Raw genomic sequence first — 14,046 nt, forward strand, 5'->3', positions numbered from 1 at the left:
CTGGGTGTACACTGCTGAAAGCTCCAACAAGAAGAAATCATGGTGGAGAGGAGGAAACCATCCAAAGCCTCGCTTCAACCACAAGCAAAATGCTGACACGTCTTTCTGCACAGCATGGACTTAACATCCATTAACGCAGTGTGTCTGAAACTCTGCCCCGCATCCAAGCAGAGCATCCGTTTCCAAGGCAATACTGTATGTTATCATAATATTAGTGCCACACATTTCATCCATTTTAGATGACGACAGACAGACTGTTGCTACAGCCAGCTCGACAAAAATGGATCAGGACTCAATAAGGGCTTTCAATACAGAATCTGACCGATAAGCAGAATCAGTAATTGCATTGATATAAATAAAATCCTATCAGTTTCTATCCCTCAAATCCACGTCCAGTGTCCTCCTACAAAATGTTGACAAAAGAAGTGTCTCTTCATGAAGAAAAATTAAATAATGGACTCAATTAATAGAGAAAATGTGCAGAGAAAATACTAACTTACCATTGCAGTGTGTGGCTTTTGGTTATGTACAGTAGGAGCTTGCTTCATATATCAGTGGTAACAAAATGCGTCATCCGATAAGATGTTGGTTGGTTTGAAAGAGATGGAGGTGGCAGAAGCGAAGAAAAAACAGAGATCTGGAGAGAAATGAGAGAAGAGGTGGAACAAATGTTGAATTCTGCCGTGTAGATCTAAAACTGACATATAGGGCGAAAAATGCACTTTCCAAGAATCAGGATTCGAGAAGGAGAATTGAAAGATAAAAACATCTTTCTTTGTCACCCTTGTGGTTTGCAGCTGACAGTTTTCTGCACCACCCATTCATTTCCTGGCAGATCATTTGCTTCCCCTTATCATCCTAATAAAAGCGGCTACACAGTCGCAGATGTTTTGTGACTGTGGAGGGTTACTCGGGTACAGACTTCGCACCGACAGATTTCTTTCCTTTCTTTCTGTGTGCAGAATGGTTTCACTCCGCTTCACATCGCCTGCAAGAAGAACAGAGTGAAAGTGATGGAGCTGCTGCTTAAACATGGAGCGTCTATCCAGGCTGTCACTGAGGTACCGCACCAGACTCATTTACTCTTTTCTGCTTGGTTCCACCTTGTAGCACCAGAAGTGGTTTCTTTAGACTGAACTGACTTTTAACTGCCCTGAGCTTTTCCATTTTAAACACTGTGACTCGCCTTTGGACTTAATTTCACCTGCTGACAGCTTTTCTTAGGTTTGATATTTACTGTAGTGTTTAATGGTATTGATAAGGGATGCACAATGTTGCAACAAATTTTTGGCTGATTGTCGATGCCAATACCGATGTATGTTCATATATCTTTCCTCTTAATTGCAGATACAGTCTAGTCTCTGTATTGTGGACGCGTAATTAAAGCATCATCTTATCGGCCTATCAGCAGAAATATCAACTACCGACCGATGCCGCTGTATCATTTCAAAGCCTTTATCTGCCGATACCAATGACGTGCCAATATTGTTGTTCATCTCTCATAATGATCATATTTGTTTCTCTACAGTCTGGCCTGACGCCCATCCATGTGGCAGCCTTCATGGGCCATGAGAACATTGTCCACGCACTCACACACCACGGCGCATCGCCCAACACGACCAACGTAGTGAGTGGATCATTTCTGTTCAAAGTAGCTTTTCTTTTGCTTTATAAAAAAGAGGTCTGTGAGTTGGGTTTTAGGAGGCAGAGCGGGTCGTCTATTGATCAGAGCGTTGGCAGTTCAATCCCTGCCTCCTCCTGTCGACACATTGAAGGCAAGACACAGAACTAGAACTCAACGACTTAGGTCCTGACTTGTTTGATAAATTGATCACTCACTAGAAACCTTAAATCGGACTAAATGATCTAATATCACACGCACGTCTCTTGCAGATTGGTCGTGGTAAAATGAGAGCCGTGAGAGTTTTGCCTTTTATCAAACAGGAAACAGTCGTAGCAAGTGAAGTTAATTTGCCTACAGCCCTTGCACAACCTGCAATGTGACTATTGCGCATGCGCACATTGTGATGTCAGTGTTAAAAAATATTGTGCAGTCCTACGCTGAACCCCGAGTTTCTCCCTAGCCACAACAGATGCACAAGCCAGTACAATCCTAATTGCCAGTCCCAAGCCTGGATAAATGGGGAGGATTGCGTCAGTAGGCGCAAGTGAAGCTTATGCTAAATCAAATATGTGGATCATAGAAATCAGATTTCCGTGCTGGGCAGGGTGGGGCACAGTTTTCCAGTGAGATGGAAAAACAGATAATCCACTCTGGCGACCCCTGAGGGGGAGCAGCCGAATGAAAATAATTAGACTTTCTATGAGTTCAAATCCCACATCACTGCATATGAAAAGCTCCCACTGATGACTTTTTCTGTGTCTTTCAGAGAGGCGAGACAGCTCTCCACATGGCAGCCAGGGCAGGCCAGGCAGACGTAGTCCGATACCTGCTCAAGAACGGAGCCAAGGTGGAGACCAAGTCCAAGGTGAGAACACCGAGGCCCATTATCAATCACTGAGCCGGGGACAAAAAACAAACAATGAGCCAAAAAGTGACTTCCTCCTCCTTCCTTCTCTGCAGGATGACCAGACAGCGTTACACATCTCCAGTCGGCTGGGGAAAGTCGACATAGTCCAGCAGCTGCTGCAGTGCGGCGCCTCTGCCAATGCTGCCACCACCTCAGGCTACACCCCCCTTCACCTGGCTGCCCGCGAAGGACACCAGGATGTTGCTGCCATGCTGCTGGAGAACGGAGCCTCACTGTCCTCCTCGACTAAGGTGGGTCAGGTGGAGCAACTTATTACATGCATGAAGAGCTGGACGTTTGTTTTCCTTTCACTCTAGCACAGAAACACACATCTGAAGAATGTAGCATCACAGAGCAGAACATCTTCATTATTACAGTGCCATGTGTCGCCACTAGTGGGCACCAGTCTCTGTTGTCAACAGCCTCCATGGTGCTTGTCTTACCATGTTTGTTGCTTTCATTCATATAAAAACCTATAAACTGTTCTGTCACATAGTGGTTACAGTGTTCACCTTCAGGTCAGTGGTAGTAATCATGTTGGCCCAGTAATTTAAGACACTTATTTTCAACTCAGGAGGGTTTTTTTTCATCCGTGCAGTCGACCATGAAGAGATAATGTGAATGTTTTAGCGGTGGTGGCTTCACATGTGACTAATTGTACAGATCAAGGTCAAAAAGAGACGTGGCATCGCTTTTATGGAATTACTTTGTGCATGTGTGTGATAATGTTGCTGGGGGGGGGGGGCGACTGTGAAGGTGACCTCTGTCAGTAGAACAGATTAATGAAGGGTAAACCCCATGGTGCCAGTGCTCTCTCTCTCTCTCACACACTCTCACTCACATGCAGCATCTTTTGGGACGTCGCCTGAGTCAGCTGTTCAAGGAAATGATGTCACACCAATCTGGGAACACTTTCATTGACCCAATTATAATGTTTATGAAACAAATGTATCATTAAAGTGCTTAAATTTTTTTAAAACAAGCATTTAAAACTATTGTCTCTCTGAACTATCTTCTTTAAAGTGACCCTTTATAAACTGTACTGACTGTAATCAATCACACAAATGAGGTCGTGTGTTTCAGAGCGTGGAACGGGAATCTGCGGGAGTCCCACATTCCTCCGGAAAATATGACCTAATGTCTTTAAATATCTTCACATACACACAGAAAGGAAGCCGAGATTAACGTGATCAGCCATTTCTAGATCTGGAATACATGAGGAAATAAGGGCCTTTGGATTAGTCTCTCAGGGTATCACATACTTTTAAACAATCTTAAGTTCAAAGGTTATTGTAACTAATTTAGCACATGCACAAAATGTTCATTTATATCCTCATACGTTTTCATTTGGTTGATTATCTGTTAATTAAGTAATTTTGTAGTTTTTAAATATACACTTTAATGTAATTCAAAAACTTTCTCTACAACATATATTTGAGTTTGATAGTGCTTTCGAATCTGTAAATGTTATCCCACAAAAGTAAAGACGCTGTCGCTAACGGATATTTTCATTTGGGCCTGAAACAGTTTGAATGAACTGAACTTGCTTTGAATGGGCTGATCAGTGAACATCTTCGTCACAGTGGGTTCATGCTTCAGTTGTGCTGCTACTGGCACAATATCTGTACAAATCCTTTATTTTGTAGGTTTTAATTCATAATGGATACTGTGTCTTTGCACAAACGTAGCCATTCAGATGATTTATTTTTTATGTGAGAAACTGTGCTGTTATGAAGAGGAGCTCGACCCCAGGCCAGAAAGGGCTGACCTGAAACAGTGCAAATATTTACTTCCTGTTTGAATGCTCGTCTCTACTGTTCCTTTCTACATCAGGCCTATTCAGCTTCTTTTTCAGAGGGGCCAGATTTAAAACCTGACCTGTAGAGCTATTAATTTTAATGTGTTTAAACAAAACACCTTCGTTTTTCAAGGATAAAAAGTAATGCACCTTTTAAATCTTATAAGTTGGACCGGATTGAGGTTGTCACACTGGCCGCCAGTTGAATAGGTCTGCTCTACATCCTCTCCATCTTCCAACTGTCTTTCATTTTGATCATGTGTCTTATTTTGTGTTCAACAGAAAGGGTTCAGTCCCCTTCATGTGGCAGCAAAGTACGGCAAGATGGAGGTGGCCAGTCTCCTCCTGCAGAAGAGAGCTGCGCCGGATGCTGCTGGGAAGGTGAGATGTCTTTAAAAACCGAGGAGACGCCTGGTGCACGACACACTTTAGGGAGTCATTCTTTATCTCGAACATTTAAAGGTATTTTCAGATGCTGCTGGAAAACATGAGCTGTCTGAGGAAGGAGGGCTTTGGCACAGATAGGACTCTACATATTAGGCAGGAGATGACACTCCTACACAGAGCAGAGGAAAACGAAGGCAGGAGTTTTTACATCATCATTAAAAGCAACCAAGAATGAGGCGTTTGAGTTTTAAAATAATCCTTAGAGATTCTTGTGAATAGCTGATGGGATTATTAGCATCTGTGTGTAGAAGATAACGTTATACGACAAAGTAAGAAGAGATTAAACATATGCAGCTGTTGAGTTGTCCTGAAGTTTGTTAATCCTGAATTTTCTGGAGAGATCAAGTCAAGAAATGGCCAAAATCAGGAAGTCATCCAGATACTGCGACCATTAATCATTCTGCAAGTCTTTCTGTCGCCTGCCCTTATCCAGCCTGTCTCCGAGAGAGTTAACAGAGCCTTTTTGGAGTTGCATTTTTGCGAGCTGCACGTGAGGGGGTGGTGGTTGTGTGGAGGAGTGGCAGGTTCAGAAGTGATCCCGGTACAGCACAGCCAACAGATGCTTGTCCTGTTGCTAAAAAACCTTCTGGGCACATTTGCTTTTATTCCCCTGATGACATGCACTCATTCCACCTCCACATGCGCCCTCGTGCAAACGCATTTGTATACGCATGCACACACATATTGACACACTTACTGACTTAGCACAGACCTACTGGCACTGATTATGGTGTGTGTGTGTGTGTGTGCGCGCGTGTGTATGTGTGCCACATCTGAGAGCGTTTAACATAATGGCAGTCAGGTATGATAATGAAGCTTCCACACAGCTTGGTGGTGTCGCGTTAAAATCAGTCCCATTGTAGCACTGAGTCTGAGCACAAAGCAAAATCAGGCGCTTTATTGCTGTTTAATTATGCAGATTTTCTTTATAGACGAGAAGAAAGACAGTGGAGTAGTTGATTTCATCACATTTTGTCCAGGACAGTTGTAACAACACATCGCAGCAGCCCACGGGAGTATCAGGACGGACTCCGCACACTTTTCCTGAGTAAACTCAAGGTTTTGTTAAAATACGAGGGACATTCCTGTGACTCAGTGAGCATCCTAGTGACTCAGGCCTGCAGCCTGCTGAGTCAGGAGGGGAGTTTTAATCCAAGACAACAACAACAACATGCTGCCACTGCTGCTGCTAACACTCTGCTGCTACTGCTAAACAAAACACTAACTCACAACATTGCCGTCCAATGAAAACCCTCCATCGACAACTCTTGTGTCTGCAGTTGTATGGACTGATTATTTCTGAAACTGTGCTGGTTGAGGCGGAGATACTTTCTTTAAACCCTGTTTCCAAAAACACCTGTGTACGTGTGGACTAGGCCTGAATCCCAGACCAAACTGTCTGTGGGTGCGTTGCATTGTGGGTAATGTAGGTGCAAAATTTTGAGTTACAAAGATGATATTTCTGGTTCTGCTGCAGTGATTCGCTCTTTCTTTGTCCACTGTGAGTCCGACAATTGACGATGCTAGCAGAATGCTTAATTAAAGTGTTAATTAACCATTTAAAAAACAATCGGAGCAAAGTTGTCATTTTGAAAAACACATTTCACAGGCCAGCGAAGACATAATCATCCGTGTCTTTCGATGACATCATCCTAACTTCTTCTCGATTACAGCATGACGTTGCTGCTCTAACTGTCTCCTGTACTGTCCATCTGTCTATCCATCTCGCTTTTCACGTCTTTGTATTCTGTTGGTGTGGTTCTTTCATTTTACTTATCGGTGTGAGTGCCAGCGATCTTCTAACCTGGTGTTCTGCTGCATGCTTGTGTGTGTGTGTGTGTGGGTGTGGGTGTTTTAGAGCGGGCTAACTCCACTGCATGTAGCTGCTCACTACGATAATCAGAGAGTGGCACTGCTGCTGCTGGATCAGGGAGCTTCCCCACATGCTGCCGCCAAGGTATCCACACAAACTCACATTAACACTCATACTACAATAAATCCACCTGGCTTACGCCTCCAGTGCCATCTCAGACCATTAACAATGTATGTCATGTCTGTATGTGCTGTGTGTACGAGGATCTAATGCTCCCGTCCCATCTGGTGTAGTCTTTGACATTGTGCGGCTGTGAAGTCACTCAACCAGCCAGAAACTTGGCGGTTTACTGGATGCTGTATTTTCATATTTCTCATAAAATAAAAACTGGAGAGCACATGTGACCGGACTGCTTATGCGTTATACATCTTATAAATTACTCCACAGCCAGTCACTACTTCAAAACCACCCACTTGTGTGAAGTCTGTTCCAGGGCTGTAAATTTTGTGTGTTTTCCAATAAAACGCCCCCCAAAAGAAGCACTTTAGTTACTGTGCTTTAGTTACACACATGGTCAGTGACATACGGTCAAGTTGTGGTTCGTCTCCTGCTAGGCTTTGGTAGTCTGTCAAAACCACAGAAGAAGTATGAGCAGAAGGGCAGAACAAACCAAAATATGGCAGCAAATGTTTTTGGCTGGACAGACATCCTGCGAGGGGAGACCGAAGCTTGTACAGCTCATTTATCCTTGCTTGCTGTCTTCCCTGCGAGCTCCCTCTCCGTTAATCTGTATCAGTCTCTATTTATTCCTCTACTTCTACTGCCTCCCTCCCACACTCTTAGTCATTCCTCCCTGCCTCCCTTTCTCTCAGTTTCTCCCACTATAAATTGTTTTTCATTTGGCTGGCTACTAAAGTCGGAGTGCTTGGTCTAATTTAAGTGCTTTTTGGAAAGGGATGAGTCTTTGTGTACTAGAGGAGTTGCCTGGAAGTGTTTGCACACTCAAATGCGAGCATCGATGATCACAGAGCGGTGGAGTAGAAGTATTGCGTCATATCGATTGAAATTGTGATTTTCACTTTGCGAAGTGAACAATCAGAGAGATGAAATTTGATTCAGAGGAGGAGAGCAGTTTGGAAATAATGTGTGACGTCGATATAGTTTTGAGTTTCAGAGCTCTGTTTAACCAAATAGACAACAGAGACATATATGTGACTCTTTTCCAAACTCCTTTTACAACCTCGCTTTCCAAAAAAGTTTGGACACTTGGTAAAACAACGAAAAATTTGAAAATCTGTAGATTTTGACCTTTACGCAATTGAAAATAGTTTTCAAACGAGTTGGGACAGGAGCAACAAAAGACTGGGAAAGCTGTGAAATGCTTCAAAAAACCTGTTTAGAAAATTCCACATTTTACAGTTTAACTGTTAACAGGTGACAGTATTGTGATTCAGTATGAGAGGAGCATCCTCGCAAGACTCAGTTGGTCACAAGCGAGGAAATATGAAACCGTTGTCCATAAACATAGTCTGTTTGGGAATGATTGCACCCTGTTTTTATTAAGTTTTGCGCAGCGTCCCAGCTTTCTTTGGATTTGGGATTGTAGATTAACTCAGCCCGCCTCCTCTGTGGAGCTCAGGGAGTTGAATAAGGCCCACCTACAGCTTACATTACCACCAGTGGGATCCAACAGGGAAATGTATTTAAAGGCTGTCTTTAGTTTAATGCCTTTTCACAGATCCTCTCCATGGTGATCAACATGAGGACTGTCAGAATGGTCACAGCTGCTCCTCTGTCTGTTCGCTCTGTATCAGTGTTGTTTATGTGTTCAACCGGCTGAGGGAAAACTTCAGTCTGTGATCTCAGATGTTCATTCGGAATAAAAACACATAATAAAGTGAAGATACCAAATAAAAATGCAAAAGCATAACTAGGCAGTTCTTGTAGGATGAAATAGATAACACGTTAGACCAACAGTAAAAATCCAGGAGAGCTGGAGGAAGAAGAAGAGCTCACCCCCGCCTCCTGACCCCTACATCTCTTTGGCTTGCTTCAGAATGGCTACACGCCGCTCCACATCGCTGCCAAAAAGAACCAAATGGACATTGGGACCACACTTCTGGAGTACGGCGCCGACACCAACGCGGTGACGCGGCAAGGCATCAGCCCCATTCACCTGGCAGCGCAGGAAGGCAGCGTGGACCTGGTGTCACTGCTGCTGACCAAGAACGCCAACGTCAACGTGTGCAATAAGGTGAGGAAGCAAAACAAATGAGTCTTTGAAGCTTTTCAAACTGATGTCCAGCGTCCTGTTTGCTGAGGCTTGTTCCGGTCTCCCTCCACAACAAATGTATTTGTGTGTTGACGCGTGTTTGTGTGTGTCCTTTCCGTATATACAGAGCGGACTTACACCACTCCACCTAGCAGCTCAGGAAGACAAGGTCAATGTTGCAGAAGTCCTTCTCAACCACGGGGCTGATGTCAACCCACAAACAAAGGTAAAGCCATCTCAGACATATACACACACGCACGCTGTAAATACACACACAGATAAAGGTCTTTAAATCTCTTTTAGTGGGTCTGATGCATAATCTTTTATTCACATGCATCATTTGACTTTACCGCACATGATTGCATTTCTGATTTTCTCCATTTAAACTGGATTTTCCTGAATAGTTTCAGCGCACCAATGGCATCGGAAAATACTCACACACACACGCACACTTGTGGGCACACACATTCGTCCAGGATCATCTCAGGTGCTACATGAATAAAGGATTGATACCTGAGTGGAAGGTGTTCATGTCTTTGTCGATGCGCCACACACTGCCGCAAACGCGCACGCGTTCATGAGCACGTACAATGCTCTAATATTCGGTCACACTCTGTCAATTACATCCAGGTACGCACATACGGGCCTCGTTACAGGCTGCTCACGTAGCTGAAGGTTGGACTAACACAAGGTTATCGTGTGTGTGTGTGTTTGTGTATTTGTGCTGACAGGACAGTTGTTTACAGTGAATAGGTTATTCACTCACTGATCTCCCCCGTTGCCACTGTGCACTGTGCTCATAATTCATGGCCGTGAAATATGAAGCTGTTTTGAAGTTGTATTTAGTTTATTTAGAAGCAGAGGCAAATTATTTTTTGTTTCACAATCATTCCTAAATTCTCAGAGACCGTGATGTAACGAGATGAGGCCTCCAGTCGGTGTACATGACTGTGTTTGCCTCCTCTTTTCATCTCCTCACCCCTTCTTGTCTGTGTCTCCTCCTCCTCTGCTCTCCTTCATGCAGATGGGTTACACGCCGCTGCACGTGGCCTGCCACTATGGCAACGCAAAGATGGCAAACTTCCTGCTGCAGAACCACGCCAGGGTCAATGGCAAAACCAAGGTAGAAAAACACAAGCTCACCCACCTACGTACACTCACATTCACAGTCTTGTGCGGCTGTTTTTGAGCCCTTTTTCCACTTTACTCATAACAATACATTGTTGTATTTCCTGACTCTTTGTGTGTCTCGCTCTAGAACGGGTACACTCCTCTACACCAGGCAGCTCAGCAGGGCCACACCCACATCATCAACCTGCTGCTTCAGCACGGGGCCTCGGCCAACGAGCTCACCGTGGTCAGTGCACAAACACACTGGCGCGCGCACACACACACACAAACAGAGATGAAGCTCAGTTAATTAAACTGAATGCTCTTTGTGTTTTCTGTGAATAACTTCCTGCTGGTCTGTCACTGTTCAGAATGGAAACACTGCCCTATCCATCGCCTGTCGCCTTGGGTACATCTCTGTGGTGGACACTCTGAGGCCCATGACGGATGAAAACCTCACCACCATGGTGAGACACTTTTGAACGCACACAATCTCTGTCACATTACCAATAAGTTCCAGACTAATTCAAAGGGGCTCTGTGGAACGTCTGTGTTGTGCTGGAAGTCGGTCGTTAGTTTATGTTAGCGGACTGCATTTCTAAACTAACGTTAGCTGTCGCTCTCTGTTAGCAGAGCAGAGAGAGGCCCTTAGACGAGGCACTCGAGACGTGCATTAAATCTCATCCTTTGGACTGTCACTGTCCGATCAGAGTCCTCCACAAAGAAATCAGTCCAGCAGCATTTAACAATTTAAACAAATCATCCACATGCTTGTGTAGGCAACAGAGAGAGACGGGGAAGGTCTAATTTTTCATGTCACGTTACATATGACCAATAAAAAAGTGATTAATACATTACTATTGTTACATTGAGCCCCTCTAAGTCTCATGAATATTTTCTCTAACTTGGAAATAGGTTGAATACGAGAGCAGGGGCAGTATTATAAATGTACCTGAAAACGAGGAAATTATCATGCTTCATGCTGCATTACTGAAAAGCTGTTAATCATCTTTTTTTTTACCAAGAGAAATTAAAACATTTTAAAAGTGAAAATTTAGTATTTTCAGTTTAAATAATTACACTAATAGTTCTGCATGCTTCAGGACATAAACAAATCTCATATACGTTGTATTATGTACTAAAGCAGTTAAATTAATTTCCTACTTTCCAGGCAGCCATTGCTATTTATGTATTTTTTTTAATTTGTTTTGTCACAATTGCAAGCACAGTTTATGATTCTGCAAGTTGAAACTCCTAGTGGTGCTTTCAAGGACTCGCTGACATATAAGATTCAAGAGTTGCCTTCCAAAAAGCATTGAAATCAGGAGCTGCAAGCCCAGTAATGACTGTAGATGTGGACAATGTGAGATGAATAGTATAATTGGCACAAAGAGTGTTGCCGTTCACTAAAAACCTGGGATATGCATGTAAAATGATTGAGCGGGTGTGTTGAACTGTGTGGAGTGACCTACCCAATCTGAAACTTGGCCAATCACCAGCACCGTACTGTGAGTGGAGTCAGTGTGTGAATCCTGCAAATCAGCCAGCGAGTAAGTCAGCGAGTCCCGCTGTGTCACATGTGTGAAGTTATCCTGATTAAGAGACAGAGAAAGGGCTTAGATGGGAGCTTAAGGTTTCTCCTCAAATAGCCCAGGTCACTAACAGCGATCCCATACATGCACGTGTCCGGGAGGAAAAAAGGGGGGAGGAGAAGGGGAAATACATAGAGGCAGTGGGATGATGAAGCGATGAGGGGGACAGAGAGTGAAGAGACGGACAGAGAGGACACTGAGGATCCTGCACAATCAGCAGCAAAGTGTTTTAGTCGTGAATGAAATAACTTAAAGATCAAGGTCATCCCTCTCTCAACACCTTTGTGTGACTGATCTATTATTCACTGTGCAGAGGCCTCTGCTGTTGTTTTACGTGTCTGTTGAAGCTACATCTGCAGGCTGGTCAGTTACGTGGGGTAAAATGGCCTTCAAACATACAGTATCATTACTTCTTACACTGACAGAGGCCACGGCTAAGAATCAGGTTAATGTCCCTGTCAGGAAATATATGTGAAGGTCACACTTGAGTTTTCATTAATTCACTACAGTTGTCTCAATATTTACTGATTTTCAGATGATTTAACAATTTCAAAATGGTCAATCTTCAAGATAAACTCCCTGATTTTCTTATGGCTTTAAGATAGCACACTTAAATATCAAGGGATAATTTTAAGGTTTAGGATGTCAGTAGTATACTTTTAAAGCCCTCCTCATATTTTTCATTTTTTACTTCTTTAAAGTCCGAATTTTACCGGCTTCTGTATCATGAAATGTTTTAGAGTGAAACAGGGAAGACAGGTGGACCATAACATGTGAGGTGGCAACACCAGTGACACAAGGACATACCGTGCTGTCGCTTGCTAGCTAAGTAACAAATCGTAGCTCTCTGCCTAATAAAAACTGAAGATTGATTGATGGTTGGATGCTGATGTGATTTGGAAGGGTTAAAAAAGCTCTTTTCATTTCATCTCAACATTGAAATTTATTGAATTTGCCCAGAGCACAAACATGTCATCATAATGTTGGTTGGCAAAACTGGCTTGTTCAGCTGTCTGTCGTCTTCTCACATTTGCAGAGTGCATCAGAAAAACACAAAATCAACGTCCCGGAGACCATGAACGAGTACCTCGACATGTCGGACGATGAAGGTACGTGAAGAACGATCACATTTTCTCTTCATTCACATTATTTTTAGACACTGAGCACTAAAATGAATATAATTCATGGTTAAACCTGTTGTTGTGACGTGATTTTAATACGATGAAAGTAATATAAATACACTGCATGATTTCCATACACTTGTGACTTTGTGCTGTGTGATGTCATTTTCATTAACATGTGCATGTTTCACTGTGTGTGTGTCCAAATCACACAGTCCGGGCCAATGTGCCAGAGATTCTAGATGAGGAGTCTTTTTCAGATGGTGATGAAGGTATTTGTCACCTGTTTGCTTCCACCGCTCTGCTGTTTGTTTGTTTGTTTGTTTGTTTGTTTTCCTTTAACATGACGCAGCAGAACTCACCTGCTTTGTTGGACAGCTAACCGTTAAGGCTTTGCTATACTACTACTTGTGCTTTGCTGCTGATCAACAGCCAGAACACACACACACACACACACACACACACACACACACACTTTCCACTTATATTGGCACCACGGACAGGTTTAAAGGCTCTGACATACCACACTGCCAAAAAGAAATTGTTTTATCGCTCAGCGCTTTTTAACACCACGTTGACAGCTGTTTCCAGCATTTGAGTGACGAGGAAGAGCAAAGGAAACGATAAGGCTTCAGTAAAACTGTCTTACCATCAACCCGATTGTTTACTTTCATCCACCATGTTTCAGCATCATATGACGTCAGCTCTTGTGTAGCAAAATGTCCTCTGATTTTCCAAGTTGTTCTGACTTGAGAGGGCATTCGCGTGAACTTTCCCAGTCAGAAAGACGTATTACCAATCATTTCGACATCACCTGAACGCATTTATTCTCATCCCAAGAGCCAATAATAGGGTCAGACGGAGAAGATATTCTATTTCTGTGAGGTTTTTTGTTTTATTTACTGTAATTATTTGCCCGCTGTCATCAGACAAAGAATAAAGTCTCGGCTTTCCATCAGCGATCATTAAATTATTGAACTGTTTTAGCCTTGAAACAGGTCTGAGTGTCCTGTTTCTGTTCACAAACTGACACTGCTGATGCTATTTTCACTTCGACTTGAAAACACATTGGTTATTTTTAACCGCTCACACATTGTAAGTCTCGTACTGCGTGATAATCCTCATCTTGTGATGTGTCATCTTAACGTCAACGCTGTGAGCACATGAAAACAAGGCCAGCGTGACTCACTGGGAAGAGACCTGCGCACATTCAATGAAATCATCTTGTTTGACTGTATGTAAACCTCGGTAAATTACAGTAATGATAGTTAGCAGCAGAATGGCTGCTGTAGCTCTGCAGAGCCAAACAGCTCTGCCAAGTTTATGGTACAAGTCACATTGTTTCAGGCTGCCCACTTCAGC

At 43.3% G+C, this 14,046-nt stretch overlaps 1 protein-coding gene across 39 annotated transcripts in view; it reads left to right on the plus strand.

Annotated features, from left to right (window-relative positions):
* Positions 1-14,046, plus strand: part of LOC311270112 (ankyrin-3-like) — a gene marked incomplete at its 3' end in the record, with an annotated part of 140,545 nt that overhangs the window by 82,759 nt on the left and 43,740 nt on the right. For 25 of the 39 annotated variants that reach the window (XM_084374795.1, XM_084374798.1, XM_084374764.1 and 22 more), the window contains 13 exons: positions 963-1,061; positions 1,529-1,627; positions 2,391-2,489; positions 2,585-2,782; positions 4,612-4,710; positions 6,635-6,733; positions 8,646-8,843; positions 8,989-9,087; positions 9,886-9,984; positions 10,120-10,218; positions 10,343-10,438; positions 12,600-12,672; positions 12,900-12,956. In XM_084374795.1, coding sequence (XP_084230921.1) covers positions 963-1,061; positions 1,529-1,627; positions 2,391-2,489; positions 2,585-2,782; positions 4,612-4,710; positions 6,635-6,733; positions 8,646-8,843; positions 8,989-9,087; positions 9,886-9,984; positions 10,120-10,218; positions 10,343-10,438; positions 12,600-12,672; positions 12,900-12,956 — 1,414 coding nt within the window. The remainder of the gene's footprint in view (positions 1-962; positions 1,062-1,528; positions 1,628-2,390; positions 2,490-2,584; positions 2,783-4,611; positions 4,711-6,634; positions 6,734-8,645; positions 8,844-8,988; positions 9,088-9,885; positions 9,985-10,119; positions 10,219-10,342; positions 10,439-12,599; positions 12,673-12,899; positions 12,957-14,046) is intronic. The other 14 variants (XM_084374802.1, XM_084374803.1, XM_084374791.1 and 11 more) reach the window with 3 other exon arrangements.

Source organism: Pagrus pagrus (assembly GCF_965226575.1).
Source record: "Pagrus pagrus genome assembly, chromosome: 15".
NCBI lineage: Eukaryota > Metazoa > Chordata > Actinopteri > Spariformes > Sparidae > Pagrus > Pagrus pagrus.